Genomic DNA, 26,457 nt, shown 5'->3' on the forward strand with positions numbered 1-26,457 from the left:
ATGATTTGATTAATAGCATATTATTCACTCAGATATGCTGGTATAGAACACCACAAAATGTAAAAATAAACAAACACACAAACACCTAGTATATAGAGTCAAATATTTAATGGCACAAAAATATAAATATGGCAGTTTGTTTTAGGATAGATTTGTTCAAATAGTTAGCTTGCCATTTTGAATATACAGATAAAGTGCTGGAAATGTCATTAGGAAACCAGTAGAAAAAATAATCAATTATTTAAAAAAAAATTATCAGTTGGGAAATACACTATTGTTATCAAACAATATTTTGTGGTGGAATTTTTAGTTGTCTTATGTTTGGTTTGTGAATATTTTAAGTTGTGCTCACAAAACTAAGCCTGCCAAGTTATTACATTAAATGTTTTCATTATTTACATTAAATGCAACAGACATTTACTGACTTGAAATCTCAAAGGCCTCGAAGGCCTATCAAAGACAACTGCACTTTTCACTTCTGCATTTCTCAGTCCTTACTGTTTTTTCTCTCTTTGTCTTTTGAACCAAGAAAGGCTGAAGCAACAGCACAAACACCAAAGATAGCTGCTGCAGCGAGTCCAACTCCAACACCAATCTCCACCGCTTTACACACCTATTAGAATGGACAGAAAGCATTTATATTAATTCACGGTATGATAAGCTAAGTGCCCATCACTGTTGCCTAAATCAACATTAAATATTTTACCATAAAACAGCCCTGTAATCATGGCCTAGTATGCGGGGCTCAACTCAAAAGTAAATATGCATATAATGTAGGTATTTTAATAAATTTAGAATTTTTATTAAGTAAATAAATAAATAAATCCAATCAGACTTACTAACTCCCCCAGTCTTATTTGCGTAAGAAGTTGTCACGTGCTGAATGTGCATTTTTACAGATATCAGCCCAACAGATGTCTGTTTCAAAGCAGAGGGCGAGTAATTTTTCACTCCTTTATTTGTTTAATGAAATCCTTCTTTAAAATATTGTGTTTATAGTGCAATTTCAACTGTTTATTGCTAAGTTTAACGCAACAAAACAGGCTTTGCACAGTATAATGAAAAGCTGTTTAGTAATTAAATCATAAATAAAACAAAAATAAATCAAATAAAACAATGCAAATTTGTACATTTTAATGTGTTTGAAAGACAAAAGCCTTCCAAAGACAGTAATGCATGGTTAAATGACTCGCTGTGATAATTCAGATAATAACTGTTCATCAGGAGTTTATTAGATATGCAATGTTATGAAATAGAAATGATTTCAGTGATCAAATGCTGTGTGTCTCAGTAGTCACATGACTAGTGGCTGGTCTGTGTGTGCGATTCCACAAACCTGGAAGAACTTCTGAATGTATAGAAGCAGTAGACTTTTTTTAGAAAGGAATATGTAAAAGATAAAAAAGTAGTAGTTGGGAGAAAATCAATGAATCATGAATAACTGACTGCCATTGCGTGAATAACATGTAATCAATAAAAAAATAACTGTAGTCAGATTACGGGCATTTTAAAACGTAATATAATCTAATTACATGTACTTAATTTTTTAAACCTGATTACATAATCCAGATTACAAGTAATCAGTTACTAGCTAGCACTGTTGCGTGCTTGCTTCTCTCTGTAGTCATAGTAAAATCACTTCAGTGTTATTATAGTTACACTGAGTGTGAATATGTAGGTTTACTATAGAAAAGCTCAAATGTGAATAAAATGGTAACTGACCAAAGCAACACACAGTCTGCAAATTTTAGAGAACTTAATGAGGCACTACAATTCATACATCTATGAATTATCTGAATGTTCAAACTGTACCTGGCGGGAATGTGCCTTTCCGTATCTCAACTCCGTAACAAAGTGCTCACAGTTCCCTCTAAAGGCACAATATGGAAGTTCTTGACCCCAAAAAGCCTCTGCGTCCCGTAGAATAGCAAGAATGGGACGTGGCTCATATTTCTTATCCAGAAGGTTGTTGATACGGTATTCATCATTGCCCACTACTTCAGACAGTTCTTCTTTCTTCACTTTGGCTTTGTCACACAGTACTGACATCATACTGTAGGCCCCAGCTTGAGCATGCTCAGCTATAGAGAAAGAAATGGAAAAGTAAAAACAAAATATAAAATGTGCAGCCTTTACATGTTTAAAAAGTTGTCACTTAAATGGAATGTTTTAGATTCAATTCAAGATCAACTCAATAGGCAGCATGTAAAGCATGTAAATAACCCACTGGGTGGTGCCAGGTGAATCACAAAACCATCGCCAACATAAATAGCCCAGTGCTGATATGTGCCTCGGAAGATTTCAATGAGGTCTCCAGGCTCCGGCTTCTTATCATACTAAGAGACAACATAAGGCGTAATATTGTGTTACATTTTGATAGGACCATTTATCTTGTCAATAATATATTATATTGTTTTTAAACTCAAATAACCAGATATTGCACTTGTGGGTTTCACTTTATTTTGATGGTCCCTTTAACGCATTATGTTGACTATAAGTAACGTTATGATGACTACATGTCCACGTGACTTAACGGTGCACTAATTATTACACACTTCACCTGAAAGATCATCCAATAGAGCTGTTCTGTTATCATGTCAATTTGGGCTAATTTACGGAGTTAAAATGTTTTTCAAGGATACTGGTTTTGTGCTTATGAGTAAAATAAGTTCTGTGGTTAGCATTACTTAAAGAGCCTTTCATGGTTTTTTTCTTCAACATGCATTATATTCTGAATTCTGAAGGTTTTGTGTTCCTTGTTTAATGTTTTTGAAAGCAGTCTCTTATGCCCACCAAGTTTGCATTTATTTGATCAAATGTGTGATCTGTCATGGATTTGCACTGAATTGATTCTCAAAAATACGGAACAAAGTGCGTTCCGTATCAGTTCAATACGGAACAAGACTTTTATGTGTCAAATACGGAGATACGGGACGATTGGCAACCCACTAACTCTCATTAGTGCTTTTACACTGGGCTCGTTTGCTGCGGTCCGAGCGGGTTAGGGTCGAATAAGGGCGTTTTTACACTGGCAGTTTAGTTCGGAAAGGGGCACGGTTAAATGTGACAGCTGTCTGAGGTGCCAAACCCGAAATCGTATATATATATATTCGTATATAAGATGTAGCCTATTCCTAAGATGCTCGCAAATACTGCAGGGTTCAACCTATTTTTTTTACAGTCTATTCGACAGTCAAGTTTTAAATTTTTATTTGTTTATTATTATCATGCTTCCACAACACAAACAAACAAGGTACATAATCAAATCTCTAAATACAGCTTAACAGAAATGATTCAGCCTTACGTTGACCATAGCCAGTAACAAAAATAGGTTTCATGGAGTCAATTTGAGTGTGAAACCAGACGAGCTTGCAAAGTCAACAGAATGTAAAGGGACCATTAAAATAAAGTGCTTCCCACTTGTGATTGAAGAGATAAAAAAAGAAAAGAAAGTGAAAGTGTGCTTGCTGCGGTTTTGTTAACTTTTCCTAAAATGTGTCTACGTAGCCTACTTCTTGTTTCAGAAATGTATCTAACGTTAGCTCTTAATTCTGTTGCTTTAGAAAACAAAATCCTATCTCTATTGCATTAATCCAATTCCACTGTAACGGACCTTGAGCAATAAGCACACATTATTACCAAACTGTGCAATAGTATCAAACTACGTCATCATCAATAACAGCGCTAATATGATGTATTTGCTTTTTTCCTTCCGTTTGTTTTGGATTATTGGAAAAAAATTTGTTTTTACCTTTGTCGAAGCCATGGCATTGGCAACCTATACTCTAATCCTAGGAGAAACACACAACAAATACATTTTAAATCCTGTTTCCATCAGGTGCTAAAATCAGTGTTTGGTAATCCAATAACAAGAATACTTTACCGTTGAATTTATGCACTTAAACAATAAACAAACAGCTTGCTCTCTACGATCCATGCTTTGAACACGATCTTCATTCCGTACTCGAGTGCGTAAGAAACACTTAAATAATTAAGAAATCATACTTACAATTATGTATGTTTCAATGAGCCCCAATCCGTGTATTTGTGTCTGGACTCTGAAGTAAAAATAACATCAGAGAATAGGCTATTCATCAGCTGATGATGTGACTGTTGACAGAGCGAATTCGACCAATCAGCGTGAGGGTCATTCAGCGTAGGCATCATGACGCCCTTAGCGATCTTTTTTTTTGTTTTAATGGCTATCTACAATTTTACTGAGTTTTTTTTTTTTTCATCAGGAATACTGCTTTTGTACGTTTTAGGAGACACATATTTATTATACTGCACCAATGGTCAATGTTATTGACTTATTAAATACAATTTATTGAATAAATAATATAAAAAATGTACAGTCAACTGTCATAACATCTAACAAACGTCTAACACCATGTTGTCAAGGACGATGTTGGATATTTTGACAATAACAACTCTCCTAAACCGCAGAGGGCGATATGTGTATCCAAAATGACGTTTTCCTTGTAGCTGACAGATAGGCTATTGTCTTATTAGTATAATATCCTTTGTTTTCCTGTTTTAAACTGAGAATCAACTGAGCAGCATTCTGGTCCCAGTGCACTGTAGGGCTTCATGAGATCTGGATAGCATTGCAGAGGACTGTAAATAATTGAATAAAAATGATCTACCAGTTACCAAATGTTTTGAGAATCACAAAATCACAATACTTTTTGGTAGTATTTTAAAAATGCATATTTATTCTTGTGTTTTCAGTTAGAGAAAATATAAAGTATAGGCTACATCCCAAATAACCACACTTTCTCTGGCTCCCTCAAGTAAAGCAGAAACGAGAAGAAAGTTTGTTTTTATCCAATAAAACATTTATTCAGTTGTCATAATTTCTAAATATCAAGGAGTTTATTACTAATTATAAGGCATGATAAGTCATGGAAATGAACAAAATCTTAAAAAGTCTGTAAACTTCAAATTTCTTTGCTCAGCTGAAATTTCTGTATGTTGTGACAGTGACTGGAATCTGTCCCTATCTTCATCACAAGTGGCACACATCATCTACAGTAATCTCTGGATGACAAGTCCAACAATTTGAAGTGATGCCTTTCTCTTTTCTTGATCAATGCTGTTTTCATAGTCCAAGAATCATTTTTAAAAAAGTACTACTAAGAATGAGTCCAATAACTGATTTTAGCGCCTATGCAAAGGGAGAGAAAATGTCAAATAATTTACCATAATACAGCTCTGTATTCCTGTGGCTTCGAAATAACTCATTGATTAACATGGAGTAAACCTAATACATTACTACATGTATTAGGAATTATATCTAAGTTGCATATTCAATGTTAACAACTGATATGGACTTTGCTATTCCACATGGTTTAATGCTTCATTTATTGAAAAGTAATTGAAAAGTAAAATAAAAATAGGCTATTTCAAAACCCATCATCAGTATAACAGCATACAATTCTTATATTTTACCCATTTACTATTTAATAGTACATTTCAGTGTATTGTTTTCAAGTCTGTCTAAAAATGTTTACCTTGATTGATGACACGGTGACAATAGCAAGTTCTACTGGTTTTAAAATGACAAAACCGAAAAACAGCCTTTTGTATCCTTGTCAGCTTGACCCAGTTGATTGTTGTCAAGCAAGTCAAGTCACCTTTATTTACATTGAAGGGGTGGATTCTGGAATCCACTGCTACTTCAATGTATATGTAATGAGTATTCATTACATAATACACATAATAAACATTACATCAATGTTTATGTAATGAGTGATTATAATCAAGGTATTAATCAATATTTTCCTTCTAAATATCAAATGAGTTGAATGACTTCTCTAGGATTATGAGATTTTACTTTGTTATAGAAGTTACCGTAGTGAGATTACTGAAAGTTCTTTTCGTGTATTCTCTAATGTCTGTATTTGATATCTGAGAGGTGACTGAGGGTCTGGCTCAAATGCCAGGAATGCAGTAACAGTGCTTGCTCATTTAGCCCAGCTTCCAGAAATGAAGTATGGACTTCTTTAACATGTGTCAATACATACATCTGTTTTTCTGGGATACCCTGACAAGTAGGTCGCATGAGTGACACATTGGAACCAATAGTTTTAGTGACCATTTCTTTGTTAAAGCCTTATTTTCCAGTTTGATTAAAGTGTCCTCTCATTGAGAGAAAGAACGTATTATCTTGATGTTTTGAGAAGACTCCCGTTTATAGTCAGAACCTGGCCAAGTCCAACCTTGGTGTTCAAACACACCAGCTTATTGGTGGAGAGGAGATGAAGCCAATCAGTATATGGGGATGATTAGGAGGCCATAATGGACAGAGGCCAATGGGCAAATTTGGCCAGGATGCCGGGGTTAAACCGAAGGACATCCTGAGATTTTTAATGACCACGTAGAGTCAGGACTTAGGTTTAATGTCTCATTCGACGGACAGTGGTCTTTGACAGTATAATGTCCCCATTACTATACGGGGCATTAGGACCCAGACAAACCATAGGGTGAGCACCCCCTGCTGGCCTTGCTAACACCTCTTCCAGCAGCAACAGTTTTCCCATAAGGTCTCCCATTCAGGTACTGACCACGCTAAACCCTGCTTAGCTTCAGGAACCAGTTTTGGGCTACAGGGTGATATGGCTGCTGGCAAGACATTACATGGACTTGACACACATGCACACACCACTAATTATGTCAGCATTTACCATCTTATAAATCAGCATTATGTTGTGTAATCGTTTTGCCCATTTCAAAGGAGTATAATACTACGTTTTTTTTGGCCAACATTGTGTTTAGTTAGAAAAAAAATGTCACAACCCAGTTTGTATTTTGTTATCTTTAATCACACTAAGCTCATGTGAACATGTATAGCCTAGTGTTTAAGTCTTATGGCTAGACTTTTGAAACAGTGTAACTTTTAAAGTTTATTTTTGCATTGCTTCAGATTATATTGTAAGCGCATTCCTGTAAACAATGCACATTCATACCGCCACACCTCAAAACATATTGTAGCAATGTGGGGAAGGAAGAGGACGGGTCGGCTTGCGGAGAGTGTGGGTGTTTATTGAATAATAACAAGAAACAAAAACAAAGTCGCGCACTCGGTGCCTACACCCATGACGCTTATGGGTGTAACTTCCGTTAAGCTGTAAACAATCAGTGAAAAGGCTCGCTCTATGAACGCAATACGTTAATACTCACCCTTCAACCATCGAAAATTAAAAGGAAATTTAAAATGTAAAAGCATCAACAAAGGTACTTCAGTTTCAACAGACCCCAATAACCCCAAAAGCGCGAGTCTTTCCACAGCAATAACGGACGGGTTAAATATCACTGTATATATCTGTATTATGTTGCCTTAATCAAACATTTTCATTAACTTCAGCATTACGTGATACTATTTCACAGTGATTTCCGTCATTTTGACTGATTATAAATTGCATTTACCTGTGAAAACAAACCTGGAAAGATACTTTTTGAGGAGATTTGAGGAGAATAACGAGATTCTTCGTGCATTCCAGTGAATTATTAATGGAATATATCGTAAATTAAATTCGGGAGAACAGACCACAAATGTGCAGTATATGTTGTCCTACTTTTACAGCGGATTGCAAAGGGAAAAAAGAAAATAATCACGAGGAAAAGAAAGCAGCGACTGAAAAGAGCTCTTGCCATAGATATTCTTGTTATATTATGTCACGTTAATAATAGGCCTACCAAGTATAACGTTATTCTCATGATGTCTCAAAATAAATCATGAAGGTAAATTGACAGCTCATGCAGTCAAACTGACGGATCAGCTTTATTGGTAGGGAAACCTTATGTTCTGAAATGATTCGTTTCAGCCTTTTTAAATGGAAGCTTGGGCTAGTTTGCGGTTTTTCTGGTTAATCAGTGATTATGTTTTTGAGAGCTGGTGCAAAATTTTCAGTGGGGTTTGGTTTCTGTAATTTCTGTATACATACACATGCACAAAAAATCTACCTTGATATGAACAATAATAAAATAAGAGTCTTATGAAACCACACAACTTGAAAAAGAATTAGCCTACACAATGAAAAATGTTTGGTCGAATATTTATTGGCACAAAAATAGCAACACAGCAGTTTGTCTGAAGATTAATTTGGTCAAATATTTTGCATTTGGATTATATTATAAAAGTGCTTGAAAGTTCATTAGGAAACTAAATTATCAAAAACAAAATGCACTATTATTGAGTTATTATTGAACATCACAGATTGTACATTCTTTACATTGTGTTCATACAACTATGCCTGCCAAGTTATTACATTAAATTTAATTATTTCTATCAGATGCATCAAATAATTTACTGACTTCCAAAAGACCTCCGCAATTGTGCTTTCAGTTCTTCATTTCCCAAGACTCAGTGTTTCTGCTTTTCTTTGTTTTTTGAACCAAAATAAGCAAAAGCAGCAACAGCAGCAATAATTCCAAAGCCAGCCACTGCAGCACCACCAATCTCCACCGCTTGTCGCACCTATACGAATAAACCGAAAGTATCTATATTAATTGATTGTGTGATAAGTTCCTGATAACTGCAGACAGAGCTTGTGTGACCATAATCCAAATCATATTTAATGTATTTTAATAATAAATAAATAAATGTCAAAAATGTTACCATAATACAGTCCTGTAATCCTCTGATTTAAAAAAAAAATTTGACATGTTCAGTGGTGCTTAAAAGTTTCTGAACCTTTTAGAATTTTCTGTATTTCTGCATAAATATGACCCCCAACATCATCAGAGTCCTAAAAGTATACAAAGAGAACCCAATCAAACAAATGAGATGAAAATATGTATTTATGTATTGAGAAAAAATGATTCAGTATTAAATATCTGTGAGTGCGTTTAGTATATCTGGTGTGACCCTGTGGATTGTGGAGTCCAAACTCTTTAGAGACAATTGTCTAACCTCAGCTTGATGAGCAACAACAAATCTTTTTCTGAGGTCCTCCGAAATCTCCTTTGTTTGTGCCATGATACACTTCCACAAACACGTGTTGTGAAGATCAGACTTTGTTCTTTAAATAAAACAGGACACTCACTAACACCTGATTGTCATCCCATCGAGTGAAAAAACCTCAGAGGGAACAGATGGAAATTAACACCTTCAAATGAACTGCTATTCCTAGAGGTTCACATAGACTACCTTTGCCACTCACGGATAAGTAATATTTGATCATTTTCCTGAATACATAAAAGTATAATATTTTTGTCTCATTTGTTTGATTGGTTCTCTTTGTCTACCTTCAGTGTGAAAATCTGATGATTTGTGGGTCATAATTATGCAGAAATATAGAAAATTCTAAATGCTTCACAAACTTTCAAGCACACTGAGTACATTATAATTCACTAACATACAGGTACACTATTATTTGTGTGAATTATCTCAACATGTCAACTAATCGTACCTGACGGGACCGTGCCTTTCCGTATCTTAGCTCCGTAACAAAGTGCTCACAGTTCCAAGTAAAAACACTATATGGAAGTTCTCGACCCAAAAGACCGTATGCATCCCGTAGAATAGCATGAATGGGACGTGGCTCATATTCCTTATCCAGAAGGTTGTTGATACGGTATTCATCATTGCCAACTACTTTATAAAGTTTTTCTTTCTTCACTGTGGCTTTCTCTTGTAGTACTGACATCATACTGTAGGCCCCAGCTTGAGCATGCTCAGCTATAGAGAAAGAAATGGAAAAGTAAAAACAAAATATAAAATGCGCAGCCTTTACATGTTTAAAAAGTTGTCACTTAAATGGAATGTTTTAGATTCAATTCAAGATCAACTCAATAGGCAGCATGTAAATAACCCACTGGGTGGTGCCAGGTGAATCACAAAACCATCGCCAACATAAATAGCCCAGTGCTGATATGTGCCTCGGAAGATTTCAATGAGGTCTCCAGGCTCCGGCTTCTTATCATACTAAGAGACAACATCAGGCGTAATATTGTGTTACATTTTAATAGAACCTCTTAATGATCTCACACTGTATAACTAAAATAACTCAATACCATTGCACTTGTGAATAGATAAAAAGAAGGGTTTGTTAACTTTGTAGGCTATCTGCACAAAGACTTATGCTTGTTTCAGAGAGGTAGCTCTTTCATTTGCATTTTATTAAACAGTTTTTAATACTCTCTGTTGCAAAATTCCTCTGTAACAAACACACCTTGAGAAATAAGCATACATAATTACAAAACTGGACTGAAGCATTTCATCAATAAAAAAAATAAAAAACACCAAAATAATCCATTTGCTATTTAATATTACATTTAATTCATGTTAAGGTTTCAGTTAAAAGACCTCTTTAGCCGATGTGTTTGACATCTTACCTTTGTAGATTCCATAGCAACCTCGACAAACTTGTTGTTTTTACTCCTATGGGAAAAATATAACAACGACATTTAGACATTGTTTCCACCACCCGAGGATCTGATCAGAATTAAGCGACTCTTTACTGTTGAATTTACGGATGTAGTTTAACGTTACTGATCAAATGACTTGAGAGGGCAGCACATTTGTGACTATTTAAATTCCAACGCAAAGGAACACTTACTGGAAATTAAATCACATAGGATTCGTATATAATAGGCCTACACCGTGTAGTCTTAAATTCATGTAGGATAAAGTTCTAACAGCGTTGAACATCCAACAAAATAATCCAGGATTATACAGTTAGTTAGCCAGTTTCTAATGACCCTGCCTGTGTTAACAATTCTTTAATCATAACATAGTTAAACAAACTTTTACTCGGTGTTGAGGCCAATATATTCCTGCAATATCAGAGGCTGCAGTTTCAGACTAAAGAGCTCTCCTAAACGACAGAGGGCGATATGTGTAACCAAAACGTCATTTCCCATGTGGCGAAAGAATGTGAGTGAGTTTACACCAGGTTTACACACTGTTTGGTGCATCATTTATTGAAACGGTGTTGTTTATAAGTTGCAACGACTGCACTTTTCACTCACAATTTGCCATTGTAGTTGTTATTTTTTATGTAAATAAAATAGTTTCATGGTGTATTTTGCTTAAGAATATAAAACGATGTCCGCGATATTCGAGGGGGATGCCATGTCAGCCATGCAGAAGTCTCACTGCCACACTTCTCTAAACAATTACAGGTGAGCAATAATATAATAGTCATACAGGTTAACACTAACTCATACATTAATGCTTCAGTTTATGGAAGGAACTCCAGTTTGCATTTAACTGCGTTATCTGTATTTGGAACAACGTATCGTTCTCGTTTTACTGTCTTTAAGGTAATTTGTTCATTCTTATTCTCGTCTTTAAGTATAAATAGTAAATTATACAGCCTGCAGTCGTTTTTGCAATTTCACTCTAATAGGTCAGTACAGGTTTAGGCATAACTACTCGAAAATGCTTATGGTAATTGCATGTCCATTTTGGATGCAGTGCCATTCATTGCCTTCTGTCATTGCATTTCTGTTATTTCAGATAAAAAACAAAAATCATGGTATTGTAAACAGCTTTACATTGCTAAAGCATAAATTAACATGTATATTTATAATAAAAATGTCCACAGTTATTGCCCAGAAAAAAAAGATACAGTTTATTAAACATTTTGTGTCAAAATGCCTCAACCGTGGCCTGTTGTCATAGTGTATATGATTTGTTGGAAAGGAAACTAAAATAGCCTATTATAGGCTTTTAAGGCTTTTAAAATGTAAAACTGTTATGAAACAATTCATTAAATAGCACAAATGTTAAACATTTCAAACCATTGTTTTGGCTATAAGATATTCAAATATTTAAGTTAATACATTTTATGTAATTAGAACATTTAAAATATGTTATGAATACATTTTTGAAAGTACAAGTATTCCATGTTTCTCAATTAGGACATGGTCATAAAACGGCATGATTTTAAAGTAGTATTGGATAAAATATAGCCTAGCATGTCTCACTGCTGTTACTGCTTGACATGAATATAAGCTGTATAAAGAAATTTGGGTTATGTTAAGATATGTGCATAAGTGTTTAAAAAATGTAATTTGTTGCAAAAAAATCTGTACCAACTGTCCTTTTTTTCCCTTTTCCATCAGTCCTCAAGAGCTGGCTTTAGAAATTAAAGCTTTCATCAGCGGCGTCGACCAGACACAGGGACGGAAACTCAGTGTTCGGGATCATGCCCGCTGTGCAGTACGGCTCCTTCGAACTGTGCCAGCCTGCCGTGGAGCTGTCTTGGAGCATCTAAGGGGAGTTTATGATGAATATGTTGCGTCCTTTCTTCAAGATTTGGAGGCGGAGGGTGAAAATGGAGGTACCAGTACAAGTGGAGGAGGCAGCACCAGTGTATCAAATTTGGAGGATGTTATTAAAGAAGTTCATGCAGTCCTCTCAGAATTTATCAAGCTTAGTCCTAAAGCTTGGGCTCCCCTTGTGTCCACATGGGCCGTAGACCTTCTTGGCCAGCTTAGCAGCAAGCATGCAGGACGACGGGCAGCTCCTCACTCATCCAGCCTGAATGAGCTGTTGCAGCTTTGGATGTCGTGTGCAGCCACTCGCTCACTTATGGAGTGCTACTCTCAGTGTCTAGCAGCCATGTTGGCCTGGTGCCCCGATGCCTGTGTGGATGCCTTGCTGGATACCTCTGTCCAACACTCCCCTCATTTTGACTGGGTTGTCGCTCATATTGGTTCAGCTTTTCCTGGCACTATTATCAGCAGGGTGCTGGCTTGTGGTCTCAAAGACTTTTATGCACATGGGTATTCCTCTGCTGAGAAGGTCAACCAACAGCAGGCAATAGACAAGAGCTGTAGAGTCCCCAAAATAGGCTCAGTGGTTGGTATCCTTGGGCACTTGGCCTCCAGACATTCTGATAGCATCAAGAAAGAGCTTCTCAGGATGTTTCAGGATAGTCTGTCTCCACCCCCTCAAACTGTACCTCTGCATTCATCCGGGGCAGGCGGGTGGGAGAACTCCCCTCATCTCCGTAGGGCCACTGTACCTTTCTTGCTTCAACTGGCTGCTCTTTCCCCTACTCTCCTGGGTGCCGTTTCTGCAGAGCTGGTGGAGTTTCTTAGACCGCCTGTCCTAGTTCAACTCCAGGCTCAGTTCCAGGCCTTGCCCCGGGAGGAAGTCGAGAATATGTTGGGTCTAGCGGTGCATCTCATAAGCCAAAGCCCTTCAGGTGGAGCAAGGGTGCTAAAGTTTCTTGCGGACACTGCCACACCATCTTCAGTGATTATATCAGGCCCTACACCCTCTCCCCATGATAGTATTCGAGAAGCCTGTGACCGCTTACTGCAAATGCTTCTGCTACATCTTCACAAGCTGGTGCACAACCGTCCAGAGGGTGATGAACCCTTCCCACAGTCCTCTGCTGCCTCAGCAATGCCACAAGTGATCCCATTTCTAGAGGAGCTCCAGGGACACATAGGTGATCTGTGTGCTGAAACTCTCCGGCTTGAGCGGAAGAGGCACCTATGGTTGCATCAGCTCCTGTGTCTGCTATCGGTGTATGGCGGCCCGAGCGTGGCCACTGAAGCTTTGTGTCAGCTCTTCACTCAAGCCCGAAACCCAGAGGAGCTCGCTCTAGCCTCACAATTGTACACTCCACTTTCCACTTCACTTTCTGGGTTGCTTCCCTCAACAGTAGCCCGCTGTGTTGCCCAGATCCACACTCAAACCCTTGACAACAAAGAGTTGGCTCAACTCCTGAACAACTTGGCTACTGCAGTACAGAGTCAAGAGGAGGATCGTAAAAATGGAGGGGCTACAACGGGGAGTTCAGCTCAGTCATCGATGGCTGCACAAGTCAGAGTCTCCGTTTCCAGCCACCTTCAGGATTTCTGCCCATTGCTGCTTCATGGCGACAACATGGTTTCCAAGGCAGCTGTCCGTCTGCTCTCGTGCAGCCAGCTTCCTAGAGCTTGCTCTCCAGCTCATCTGTTGCTGATATGTAGAGCAGCAGTGTCACATTTCTTTGTGTGTTTACGACTGCAAGGTGAGAGCCTTAAGTTTGGGGAAGAGGAAGTGGGCTACTCCATGAGACTGTTGTCACGTCTTGCGGCCTACTCTCCTTTGACACTAAAAGCTGTGCTGCAACAACTGGTGGAGGGAGCCCTACACAAAGGCAACCGAGATTTGTTTGGAGGTCTGCAGGAAAACCCAGGTGATGACACCACACAGTCACCCAACCTTGTCCCAGACTTGGGCATATCCCTATTGGACGTCAACTGCAAATTTGGCACTTCTGTTAACTTCTCTGGTAATGTGTGGTCCGTTTTCCACGCTGGAGTAATTGGAAAGGGTTTGAAACCTCCGTATACTCCCTCACAACCAGACCCAGATAGAATCAATCAGAATATGCAGACTTTGCTTGCAGTCATGGTTCAGTGCTGTAGTTCAGGTGGAGGAAGCCCTACTGTCAATGCTAGAAATGGCTCTGCTGTAGGTTCCAGTAATGGCTGCTTCCCTTCCAGTGAACCTCCCATTTCTGATGAACTTCCCCCAATTAATGCTGAAGCTGCAAAGGTAATTGCCGTAACCCTGGTAGAGAACATCTGCCCAGATGTAGCAAATGGAGAACTGTCCTGGCCTCCAGAAGAACATGCAAAAACAACAGTTGAGCGAGACATACACATTCGTCGCTGCTTTGAAAGTAACCCTGTGCTGTTCCACCTCCTCCGGGTGGTCGCAGCTGGACGTCCAGCTCTGTGCTACTGCTCTGTCATTTTAAGGGCTCTACTTTCCACCTTACTGGCTCACTGGGAAGCATCAAGGGAACCAGCAGTGTCAGACTCCCCCTGGCCCCTTCAGACCTCATGTTTGCTTGTATCATGTATGGGTGAAGGCCAGCTACTACCACCAGTGTTGAGTAACATCCATGAGGTCTTCCCTCTCCTCTCACCCTTTGAAGTTAGGCTACTGCTGTTGGGCGTATGGGAGTACATGCGGGGAAACAGCCCAATGCCGCAGAAATTTACCTTCTGTGCTGACCAAGGACTTTTTTTCCGTGATTTTTCACGGGATGGTGATGTTGCACGCTATATTGCACCCATCCACAGTGTTCTGCATAAGAACATTGACCGACTAGGACACCTTTGCTGGAGGTTTCAAGTTTGATGACTGTCAAATTATGAGAAATGGTGTTAAAACCCCAGGTTCCAACAGTCACAGACTTTTTTTTGTATTCAGATATTTTTCTACATAGTGTTAACTTGGGTGTGAAGTTGACATTTCTACATTTTAAGAGCTAACCAGATCAGATTTTTTTCCTTGCCTAGCTTTTTATCCTTTTTGTTATCCTGTCTAGATTTCTGTTAATTTTTATTAAGCACTGAAAAAAAGATTTATGCTTACAGCAGTGTAAGACACTTCATAAAATCTGTTTTTGCAATTCCCTATTTTCTTTTTGTTGCTGTGTGGAAACCAGTAAAAATAAAACAATTAAACCGCATAAAAATGCCTCTTCTGTATTTTTTTGTATTTTTTTTACTGAAATACCAAAATAGGTATAAAATAAAAAGTAAAAGCCATATAAACCAAATAACTCCGTCTAGTATTAAAGGGATAGTTAACCCAAAAATGAAAATGATGTCATTACTCACCCTCATGTCGTTCCAAACCTGTAAGACTTTCGTTCATCTTCAACACACAAATTAAGATCTTTTTGATGAAATCTGAGAGCTTTCTGTCGCTCCATTTTTAGATACACATCTGACACTTTGACGCTCAAAAAGAATTCATGTAGAGTAAACTAATCCATATGAATTGAGCGGCTTAGTCAACATTTTCTAAAGAGACACTATCACTTTATATTATGAACAGATTGAATATAGGCTTTTATCTGCTTATAAATATTCATAAACTCACCCAGCTGTTGTGGTAAATAGAAGCTCAAGCATGTTCGATTGACGTCCAAGAACCATTGAGGTTCATTCTCGTGTACGCAGCATGTTTGAGCTTCCGCAAGAGGTTTGTTCTCGCACGCCAAACAGGTTCGATTGTGTTTCTGTTTCTGTTCAGTCGGTTTATAATTTAAAGCATTTGTGTCTCTTAAGAAAATCTGGACTAAATCACTCGATTCATATGGATTAGTTTTACGATCACTTTATTTATTTTTTTGATGTCAAAGTGGTAGTTGCGTAGCTATCAACGGAGGGACAGAAAGCTCTCAGAATACATCAAAAAGATATTCATTTGTGTTCCAAAGATGAACGAAAGTCTTACAGGTTTGAAACGACATGATGAGGGTGACTAATTAATGACAGAATTATCACTTTTGGGTGAACTATCCCTTTAACCAGTGGCATCCAGGTTTTGTCTTAATCATCAGAAACTGGCTAGTTAATACATAACAACTAGAAATTGACATGATGAAATAGAGAACTGCACTTGTGAATGCCTAACAGTAATATGTAGTTTCATCACACAATAATCTGGTGTACACAAGCATACATATCAGATGGATTCGTTTCCATGGTAAGAGTGGTCTAAAGGGACTCGGTTGTCACCCAATAGTGTTCTTGCAAACACGCTAACTAACCAACCTCCGGGAGGCTGGGCTTAACGCTGTGTGTCAGTCCAAGATGGCGGTTATCTCCATTGAAAGGTAAAACAAAGACTTTTGGCTATCATATCTGTTCGTCTTCATGCCTTTTTTTACTTTTATCGGTCTTCATTTCAAGCTAATCGTTGAGCAGTTCGTGTGGGCGCTGGGCTGTAAATCTACTGCAGGTGTTGAACGAGGAAGCGAAAAGTAGATGTGAATGCGTGGCTGAGCTATCGCTGGCATAATGACGAGTCATGTTTTAATTTATAGGACATTGATATCTTTATACTGTACAACACCTTTAGGGTTGATGCAATTTAGTCCATACGGATATCGTATTGCATTGATTATTTACATCTCATCCTGGCGTTGATTTTTTTTATTTTTTTTTATTAGATAAATGCAATAGGGGGGTCGAGATAGTGGTTTGATCTGTGTAACGTTAAATTACAATGCTAGATAAAATCCAAATAGTTTGCAGATTATTATATCCAGCTCTAGTTGAGTCTAAAACCGACCCGTCATTTATTTATTTATTTTTATTAAAAAGGGTTAAGATTTAGGGAGCGATTTGAGCATTTGGTTTAAATTTTTACTACATTTAGTAATTTACAATGTATGAAATTATGTAACTATACAAAAGATGTTACATCATGACAGCTGTTATCCCCCCGTCACATTTTCTGCCCTCTGCCAGGTTCTGTAAGTGGACTTTGATCTATTTTTTTATTGGGAACAGCTTTTTCTTTAAAAAAAAGAGAAAATGAATGAGATTGTTGCCTGAGTAACTTACACACTCAAATAGAAAAGTTTGCACTTTGTTTATCTCTGATGCTTCACTGACTGATAATGATACCCCAGTAAAGGGCCAAAAATATTTCAAATTGCTCAAATGTCATCATAAAGTGAATCCAGAGTGCCTTTTTATTCTTGGTGCCATTTTAAGTAACCGATCTGTGGCACAAACTTAAGATTGTCTTTGGTTTGTTAATTTGTCGATTGTCATTTGCATAAGGCAAAATTACCAGCCACAGTTTTCCACACTGGTCATCTGTCTAATTACAGACAAGGAAATGATCCTCAAGGGTGGCAAAAAAGGAAGGGAACATAGCACTGACTCTTTTATTGTTACTCCACCCTGCTCATTCATTACTCAAACCTGATCCATAGCAGTAACCTACTCTAATATAAATTCTCTCCTCTTTTTTTTCTTCTTTTTTTTTTTTTTAAAGGATGGGGCTGCTGTCTGTGGTCTGTGTGTGTCTGTTGTTCAGCAGCGCCTTTGCTGTGGATCGGGGAAACTTTAAAACCTGCGATCAGAGTGCCTTCTGCAAGTATGTCAGTTATACTGTAATCCAGTACTGTATAGATGACCTCTACAGTGTACAACTAGCATTGCATTTTAAAAATTCTGTCAAGAATCACAAATGCTCATTATTGTAATATTCCGACATACTTAAAATTAAGGTTATTCACCCTGTACTTTGCTGTGGTAGTTTAGAGAGTGCTTTACTTGCATCTGCAAAGACTCTACATATACAAAGATTTTTGTATCTGATTGTCCATAGACGTCAACGGGCGCTCAAACCGGGTCAGTCCCCATACCGTGCTCTTCTGGACACTTTGGAGCTCAGTGACTCCCGACTGACCCTCCAGCTTATCAATGACAACAACAAGGTTTGTTTCATGCTCTCCTTTTAGAGATACCTTTCAAAACAGGAATTTTGTGTTGTTTTATTTTATTTTATTAAAAGAGCTGCAGCATTTCTTGATATTCAGTGGTTTATTCACTCAAGGTCGTTTTTTATTTTATGGTCAAACCATAGAAGACTTTAGTGTGCCCCTCTTGTTACAATATTTTGTTACAAAAGTCAAGATTTGGTCTGCTCTCTTGCTGTTTGCAGGTGCATTTGCTATTGGAGCTCTACAGACTGCAGGGGAATATGACGCGGGTGAAGATAAATGAGTTGAAACCTCTGAAGCCTCGCTTTGAGGTGCCAGACGTACTCATAGCAGAGCCCCCTACTGAGCCGTGAGTGCACAATGAAATTCAGAGAACAGTCAAACACATGCATGATTTATTGTGTTCCTCTGAGTAACCTCGGCTCGTCTCCGCTTCTTTCCTTTTACTCTGATTCCCCTGTCTACCTAATTTTTTTCTCTCTCTGTATCTCTTTCCTCAGGCTCTCATTTTTGTCTAAGGATGAAAATGGTGTTGTGTTGTCTCTGGGAGCAGAGAGCCAGAGGTTGATTGTTAGTGCCCGTCCATTTAGACTGGACATCATGGAGGGGCCAGAGGTGCTGCTATCCCTCAACTCTCGCGGCCTGCTGGCATTTGAGCACCTGCGCCTTCGCAAGGACACGTGAGTATTGAGTTTTTCTCTCCTATTTGGAAGCTGGGAAGCATACATGTACATTACCGATCAAACGTTTTGGGTTGGGGAGGTTTTTAATGTTTTGAGCATAAGTATATTATGCTCACCAAGGCTACATTAATTTGATCAAAAACAATTTTTTTTATATATTTTAAAATGTAATTTATTACTGTGATGCCAAATCTGAATTTACTCCAGTATTTAGTGTCACATGATCCTTCAGAAATCATTCTAATATGCTGATTTGCTGTTTAAGAATCATTTTCAATTATTATCAATGTTGAAAACAGTTGTGCTGCTTAATATTTGCGTGGAAACTGTGATGTGTTTCAGGATTCAGAAAATATAGGAAAGTTTGCTGCAGAGCAAATGAGATCTAAATCATGTACCCAAGCCTGACTATTAATCTCTCTTTTGTGTGTATGCGGGTGTTTTATCAAAGGCAAGCACAACCAGATGGTGCTGAGGTTAAAGAGAGTGCCGATGGAGATCAACAGCAAGAAGAAGGCGAGAAGGTCAGTAGCTGTATGCGTGCGTTTGTGGGTGTGCCCAGGTAAATGATTCCGTGTCATCTTTCCACGTCTTCAGTTAAAACCAACACGTCCGGTTTCTGCACCTGATCTGGTTTAGCAGCTAAATGTACCTGTTATGCAACACTGACGTGTGTGAAAGTACCACAGTAGCTAAAGAAGTATTACTTGATGAACATCACATTGCAACTTTATGCATTTGAGAACTGAAACCAGGTTATTTTTTGTTAAATGTTGTTTGTCATATTTTCCCACACAATAGGATGAAGATGGAGAGAGTGACAAAGAGGAAGATGGTCTGTGGGAAGAGACATTTAAATCTCATACAGATACCAAACCAAATGGTATGTTTCTATGTCAGTTAAAAGACCCATGAAACTGCTTGACTAATGCAGTTTTCTTATCAGTATTTAAGCGTTTCTTATTAAAACAAAGTTTTGGTGAAACATCTCAAAGGGTTTATTCCTTTTTCTTTCTTTTTTTAAAGCAACCAATTGACTTTAGTTTATTTGAGTCATCAATATTTTTTATCTGATTTCCCAGAAGAGAAAAATGCTCATTTTAATGCATCCTTGCAGAATAAAATCTTACTGGCCCCAAACTTTTGAATGGCGTGTAGTTAACTTTTTAGAGTACATTATAACATATTGGAGCATATAGAGCTAATAGAGATGGACTTACATTTTGATTACTTGATTGATTACTTTCACACAGTAATCAAAATGTTAATAATTATATTTAAAAGTTCACTTGAACATTTTTATCTCTGATAAAACTACATACTAATGATTATCATCTGTGTTGATTTTGTTTAAAATCTTTCCTTAGGCCCCACATCAATAAGTTTAGACTTCTCCTTGCCGGGTGTAGAACATGTATACGGTATTCCAGAGCATGCTGACAACCTAAAACTCAAAACTACAGAGTGAGTAGATGTCTTAGTACACAATCAAAATATACCTCCTATAAAAACGGTAAACACCAAATGTTTTTCTTTTTTTCTTTTCTTTTTCTAGTGGTGGCGATCCATACAGACTGTATAACCTAGATGTGTTTCAGTATGAGCTCTATAACCCTATGGCCTTGTATGGATCTGTACCTGTCATGCTAGCCCATAACACGCAGAGAACCATGGGTATTTTCTGGCTTAATGCAGCCGAGACCTGGGTTGACATAAGTTCTAATACAGCAGGAAAGGTAAGAGGTCACTATGGCTTTCTATGTTGTCTCTTATTATAGTGTATTTAAAACTCTTCAGTGGTTAATTTTGTCATTCCTTTCAGACTGTCTTTGGTAAGATGCTAGACTTTGTTCAAGGCTCCAGTGAGACTCCTCAGACGGACATCCGTTGGTTCTCTGAGAGTGGTATCATTGATGTCTTCATCATGCTTGGGCCCAAACCATCAGATGTCTTCTTACAGTACGCCTCTCTCACAGGTAAATGCCAGTTATGAGCTCTGAACTACACCAACCAAACCATTCACAAAACCCTGTACAGACCTGAATCAAGTATATTTTGTATGTTTGGCATATCTAGGCACCCAATCCTTCCCTCCTCTGGCCAGTCTGGGCTATCACCAGTGTCGCTGGAACTATAACGACCAGGAGGATGTGAAGTCAGTGGACCAAGGCTTTGACCAATATGACATCCCTTATGACTTCATATGGCTTGACATCGAGCATGCCGATGGCAAGCGCTACTTCACCTGGGATCCACACAAGTTCTCTCAGCCTAAAGAGATGCTTCAGGGCCTAATGGACAAGAGACGCAAGGTCAGCCACGCCACAGTTGTTTGTATAACTGTAGTATGGTATGATTTTCTTCTAAACGTTCACAAGTATGAAGAAGAGTCTGACTGAAAGATTTTGTGATGACAATTTTGTTTTAGATGGTGGCTATAGTAGATCCTCATATTAAGGTTGATAGTGGCTACAAGATCCACGACGAGATTACTTCTAAGGATTTCTACACTAAGAACAAAGATGGTGGAAATTATGAAGGCTGGTGCTGGCCAGGTGAGAAGTTTGTTTTTAAATGTAATGTCCTTATAGTAATTGAAAAAGTTTGAGGTTTTTAATGTTTTTGAATGAAGTGTCTTATGCTCACCAAGGCTGTATTTATTTGATCAAAAATACTGTTTTAAGAAAACTGTTTTTCTATTTTAATATATTTGAAAAAGTAATTTGATCTTGTGATGGCAAAGCTGATTTTCAGCAGTATCACTTCATCTTTTTACTGTCACCTTTGATCAATTTAATGCATCCTTGCTGAATAAAGGTATTCATTTCTTTAAAAAGAAAATCTTACTGACCCCAAACTCTTAAATGGTAATTTCACAATGACTTAAAAACATATGTGGTATTTGTGATAAGATGCTTAATATAACATTTATTGTAGTTGAAATGCATCTCTCATTGGTTTGGCATGGTCTTATCACAGGAAACTCTGGTTACCCAGACTTTACAAATCCAGAAATGCGGGCCTGGTGGGCCAGCATGTTCTCCTATGATCAGTATGAGGTGAGACTTTTCTGTTGTGTCAAACTCAAAAGTAAAATCCCTGATCTAAAAAAAAAAAAAAGGATCTGAAACTGTTGAATCATAACAGTCTAGGCCAAAAAGAGTGTTAGATTGAATGATTTCCTTATTCTAATGCAGAAAAATTATTCAAGCAAATGTTGTAGCTCTACCTGTTTCTCATCTCACCCAGACAGGATGTGGTGATGATTTATTCTTATGTTTCATTTCCTCTCTACATTTGACTGTTCAAGAAGAGTGTGAAGTGCTTATGCTCACAAAAGTTCAAAGTGGAATACACAAACAGATTTTGCATATAGATGTCTTTATATCAAGGCAGTTCACCAAACTGTGAAGGATATCAATCACTGGTTTCTGTTAGGTGGTCTTTCTCACTGTGAAATCTCAATAGTCTAATGTCTCCCATTCCTAATAATTATACATTAATATAGTATATCTTTCTAGTGGTTTTGTGCAGTTTTGCATTCAGCGTGAAGAGACAAATTTCTTTTTCATTGGAAGTTGTTGCCTCACATCTGGGACACAAAGTTAAAAGTGAAAATGACAAAACAAATCGCATTGTCACAACTCTACATGTTGCTTTTCAGGGCTCAATGGAGAACCTCTTTACTTGGAATGACATGAACGAACCGTCCGTGTTCAATGGCCCAGAGGTCACTATGCACAAAGATGCGCTACATGGAAACTGGGAGCACAGAGACATACACAATATCTATGGACTTTATGTGGTGAGGAACTCTGCAAGATGTATGAGAACCAACATGTAGAGTATTTTGTAGCTTATAATAAATTATAACTTCTAATATAAGGAGAAACATAAATAAAGTTGCAATTATTTTATACTCTACCACCTGCATTAAATATTCTTCAAAAAGAAATACTTATTTTCTTCTTCTCCTTAATTTCCTCTTTGTATTATTTTGCAGCAAAGGGCCACTGCCGAAGGTCAAGTTCAACGATCTGGTGGAGTTGAAAGGCCTTTTGTGCTGACCAGAGCCTTTTTTGCCGGCTCTCAGAGATATGGTGAATTCATGTGGTTAAACTAAACTTAAAGCCTGAAACACCATCATAATTTTATTGTACATGATGTGTGCAAGAGACATTTAGGTTTGTGTATTTTCATCAGGTGCTGTCTGGACTGGCGATAATGCAGCTGAGTGGGACCATCTGAAGATTTCTATTCCCATGTGTCTCAGTCTTGGGCTTGTGGGCATCTCGTTTTGTGGAGGTCAGTAATTCATTTTGTAGTGGTGATAACTAGGCCCAAACGAAATTTCCTTTTCTGTGCTGATTTTGGGGAGAAATGGATTTTAACATGCTAAAATAAGTATTAGAGTTTCACTAATTGCTGAAAGCACAATCAAATCAGGCAAAATATTTAATAACAAACATAATTAGCGGGAGTATGTGTATATTTCGATTAAGAGAGGTTTCCATTCTACAGTCTGCAGACAGATTCCATGTATAATGCAAAGTACATGTGTGTAACTATCTTTCTGCGTTTTGTAATCATGCTAATAATTGATCTCTCTTCTTGCACACAGCGGATGTAGGAGGCTTTTTTAAGAATCCCAGCACTGAGCTTCTGGTTCGCTGGTACCAAACGGGTGCATATCAGCCATTCTTCCGTGCTCATGCCCATCTAGACACCACACGTAGGGAACCCTGGCTGTTTGGTCCAGAGAACACGGCACTCGTTCGTGAGGTAATCCGCCAGCGTTACGCCCTTCTGCCATACTGGTACCAGCTGTTCTACCATGCGCACAAAACTGGAATGCCAGTCATGAGGTGAGTGCAGTCCCTGTGAATGCTTGTTTTGAATATTGTTCATTATTTCAAGTAGACTGGATTGTTTGTGTAGTCAAAAGTACTGCTCCAATTTACATTGGTGCTCTTTCTTTTCTGTCATGCCTCAGACCTCTTTGGGTTGATTATCCAAAGGATACGGCAACTTTCACCATTGATGACGAATACCTAATTGGTGAGATTGTTTTAAAAAAAATTGTTTTTAGTTAAAGTCTAATATGAGTCAGTCTATAATTTATAAAGGAGCATTTGATGAAGTCTGTTTCTATTTTTTTGTTGTTTAGGAAGGGATTTGTTGGTTCACCCAGTCACAGAGGAGGGCTCTCGTGGAGTCACTGCTTATCTTCCTGGAGCCGAAGAGGTAATACTGTTGACTTAAAGACTGAATGATATCAAAAATATTGATGAGTATTGCAGTCTGGGTGATTATGTAAATTTTGTGCAACAAAATGTCTTAGTAATCTGCCACCAACTTGTCATAGCAATTAGCAAGTCATAGGTCATTGCCCTGTGACATAAACTAGAGCTTATTTGTTTGTTTTTACATAAAAAGTGACAAATCCATCAATGTGTCTAGGTCAAAACTGTGCTCATCATGAAAGCTTTAATGTTAGAATGAATGGAAATTGATATAAAAAAACGTATGTTATATGAGATTAACTCTAGTTCATTTACTTGCATCATACTTTCACCATGTTGATGCTTCTTGTTTTTCTTGTCCATATCCAGGTTTGGTATGATGTCCACACCTTTCAAAAACACAATGGCGTGCAGAATCTTTACATCCCGGTCACTCTTAGCTCTGTAAGAGGCTTTCCTTGTTTAAAAAAAAAGTATGTTTATTGGAGTTTTATATCAACTATAATTCCTTTTCTTTTCTTTTTTAGATCCCAGTGTTCCAGCGTGGTGGTTCTATCATCCCTCGGAAGGACAGAGTTCGAAGGTCATCTGCTTGCATGGAAAATGACCCATACACCTTGTATGTGGCCCTTAGCCCTAAGGTAAAGAGCTAGTTCTCTCTGTTGACTAATTAAACAAATTGTGTAACAGAATAAAATCCATTTGTCGGATTAATTTAACTTCTTTTTTTCTCCCTCTCTCTCTCTCTTAAGAAATTTGCAGAAGGTGAGCTCTACATTGATGATGGCCATAGTTTTAACTATGAAACAAAGACCGAATTAATTCACCGGAGACTCACCTTTGCCAAAAATGCTCTCACCTCCAGGTATTTATGTTAATCTGTCATTGTCCAAATTTTTGGGATAAATTTCTCTTACTGCAGAAAGTTTTAACTAAAAAAATAATTTATTATCTCAGCAACCTGTGCCCAGACTGTAAGTTCTTAACTTCATCATGGATTGAAAAAGTTCTCATTTTGGGTGCCAGCAAGCCCAGAAAGGTTCTTCTTAAAATGGATGGTAAGATATTTATTCAGTTCTGCTCGACATTGTAATATCAGAAACTAATTTAATACTGTATTTTCTGATGGAAATTACCTAAATATTTGAGATATGGCATTGTAATCTTCCCACACTCTCTCAAACAGGTAAAGAAACCCCTGTGGATTTTGAGTTTGATGCCTCCATGTCAGTGCTCACCCTTCGTAAACCTGGGATGAACGCCGGGAACGACTGGACCCTGCTGCTGCAGTAGCCAGATGACAATAAAAAAAAAAAAAAATCAGGCAAAAAGAAAATTGAAAAATTCACTTTTAATTCATAAACACATTAAGCACTTACAAAATCATCATGACAATTTAGAAACGAACCGTGGTGCAGTGGGAGAGATTTTTGTGCTAAAAAGAAATGGCAGGGTCAGATAGTAAATGCTTTCCATTTTAAATGTAATGTCATTCACAAGTCAAAAGCTTTGTTTTTAATTTCACATGGTAAAAAAGTAGTGATAAAGTCAGATTAACTGATTCATGCAGTGGATTTAAATCATTTCAGGGTCGCAAATCAGGCCATTAATTGTTTAAAAACTGGAAGTTAATCTGTTTTAACAGATTTGTTCCTTTTCAAGGAAGACGACACATCAGGTTCACAAATCTTTGCTGTTTTTCTTATCATTTTAAAAACAAAAAAGCTCTAGAAAATTGTTTAACTATGATCACGTTTGCACATCAGGTGTTTTAGAGACTACTATTAAGCTCTATGGCCTTGTTAATTTGATGGGGGCTCTTGGGTTTGGATTCTTCAACAGGGGAATAACCTACTGACTGAATCTGTGAGTTTATTTTGTCTTATTGCTTTTTTCTTCTTTTTTTGTTGTTGCCATTTTTGTTATGTAGAGCACTTGAATATGTTGGGTATATGTGGGTAGGGTGATTTTCACTTTGAGCCAGCAAAGCAGAATGAAACAGTCAGGCATTTATAATTATTTCAGCTGTGATGGGGAAGATGATTTGTGAAGTTAATTTTATTGTCATCCACTTTAAATTGATAACTTGTCGAAATGACTGAAGTAGGTGTTTTAGGATGAAAGAAATGTATACATTCCCATTTGACCATCCTATGTGACTGCTCTGTGTTGCTGATTTTCTAGTTGGTTTCATTCCATTTTTGAGGGTGACCCTGAAAGCTCTGGAAATGTTAGACTAAATGTAATTTCTAAATTCTTGATTAATGGATGTTCAAATGAGATGGTAATAAAGGTTAACTGTACATTCCCAACTGCATTTGT

General features: G+C 37.7%; 4 protein-coding genes across 8 annotated transcripts; 2 read left to right on the plus strand and 2 right to left on the minus strand.

Annotated features, from left to right (window-relative positions):
- Window positions 1-93: 93 nt before the first annotated feature.
- On the minus strand, window positions 94-4,132 carry rarres3l (retinoic acid receptor responder 3-like). Of its 4 annotated transcripts, none has more exons than XM_082176791.1 (5): window positions 4,010-4,132; window positions 3,752-3,791; window positions 2,228-2,336; window positions 1,813-2,081; window positions 94-613 (listed from the first exon to the last, which is right to left on the minus strand). In XM_082176791.1, the coding sequence occupies exons 2-5, from the start codon at window positions 3,764-3,766 to the stop codon at window positions 488-490; spliced, it is 519 nt and encodes a 172-aa protein (XP_082032917.1). In that variant the 5' UTR covers window positions 3,767-3,791; window positions 4,010-4,132; the 3' UTR covers window positions 94-487. The 4 variants fall into 4 exon arrangements, with proteins under 4 accessions (XP_082032917.1, XP_082032918.1, XP_082032919.1 ...); XM_082176792.1 differs by having other exon boundaries at window positions 3,752-3,778; window positions 4,010-4,094; XM_082176793.1 differs by lacking the exon at window positions 4,010-4,132 and adding an exon at window positions 3,884-3,993.
- A 3,675-nt stretch (window positions 4,133-7,807) lies between these two features.
- On the minus strand, window positions 7,808-10,584 carry LOC309504891 (phospholipase A and acyltransferase 3-like). Of its 2 annotated transcripts, XM_082178179.1 has the most exons (5): window positions 10,563-10,584; window positions 10,339-10,384; window positions 9,820-9,928; window positions 9,414-9,682; window positions 7,809-8,479 (listed from the first exon to the last, which is right to left on the minus strand). In XM_082178179.1, exons 2-5 carry the CDS (start codon window positions 10,351-10,353, stop codon window positions 8,366-8,368), a joined length of 507 nt encoding a protein of 168 aa, XP_082034305.1. In that variant the 5' UTR covers window positions 10,354-10,384; window positions 10,563-10,584; the 3' UTR covers window positions 7,809-8,365. The 2 variants fall into 2 exon arrangements, with proteins under 2 accessions (XP_082034306.1, XP_082034305.1); XM_082178180.1 differs by lacking the exon at window positions 10,563-10,584 and having other exon boundaries at window positions 7,808-8,479.
- Window positions 10,585-10,845: 261 nt separating this feature from the next.
- ints5 (integrator complex subunit 5) lies at window positions 10,846-15,436 on the plus strand. The gene is made up of 2 exons (XM_082177449.1): window positions 10,846-11,127; window positions 12,073-15,436. Exons 1-2 carry the CDS (start codon window positions 11,051-11,053, stop codon window positions 15,095-15,097), a joined length of 3,102 nt encoding a protein of 1,033 aa, XP_082033575.1. The 5' UTR covers window positions 10,846-11,050; the 3' UTR covers window positions 15,098-15,436.
- A 1,014-nt stretch (window positions 15,437-16,450) lies between these two features.
- Window positions 16,451-26,447, plus strand: ganabb (glucosidase II alpha subunit b). The gene is made up of 24 exons (XM_082177450.1): window positions 16,451-16,586; window positions 17,759-17,860; window positions 18,095-18,203; window positions 18,431-18,558; window positions 18,710-18,889; window positions 19,344-19,416; window positions 19,694-19,775; window positions 20,260-20,356; window positions 20,448-20,628; window positions 20,715-20,868; window positions 20,969-21,204; window positions 21,321-21,447; window positions 21,872-21,951; window positions 22,557-22,697; window positions 22,896-22,992; window positions 23,096-23,197; window positions 23,514-23,757; window positions 23,886-23,950; window positions 24,060-24,136; window positions 24,505-24,579; window positions 24,663-24,776; window positions 24,888-25,000; window positions 25,093-25,193; window positions 25,322-26,447. The coding sequence occupies exons 1-24, from the start codon at window positions 16,564-16,566 to the stop codon at window positions 25,426-25,428; spliced, it is 2,808 nt and encodes a 935-aa protein (XP_082033576.1). The 5' UTR covers window positions 16,451-16,563; the 3' UTR covers window positions 25,429-26,447.
- The last annotated feature ends 10 nt before the right edge of the window (window positions 26,448-26,457 follow it).

Source organism: Leuciscus leuciscus (assembly GCF_965113295.1).
Source record: "Leuciscus leuciscus genome assembly, chromosome: 8".
NCBI lineage: Eukaryota > Metazoa > Chordata > Actinopteri > Cypriniformes > Leuciscidae > Leuciscus > Leuciscus leuciscus.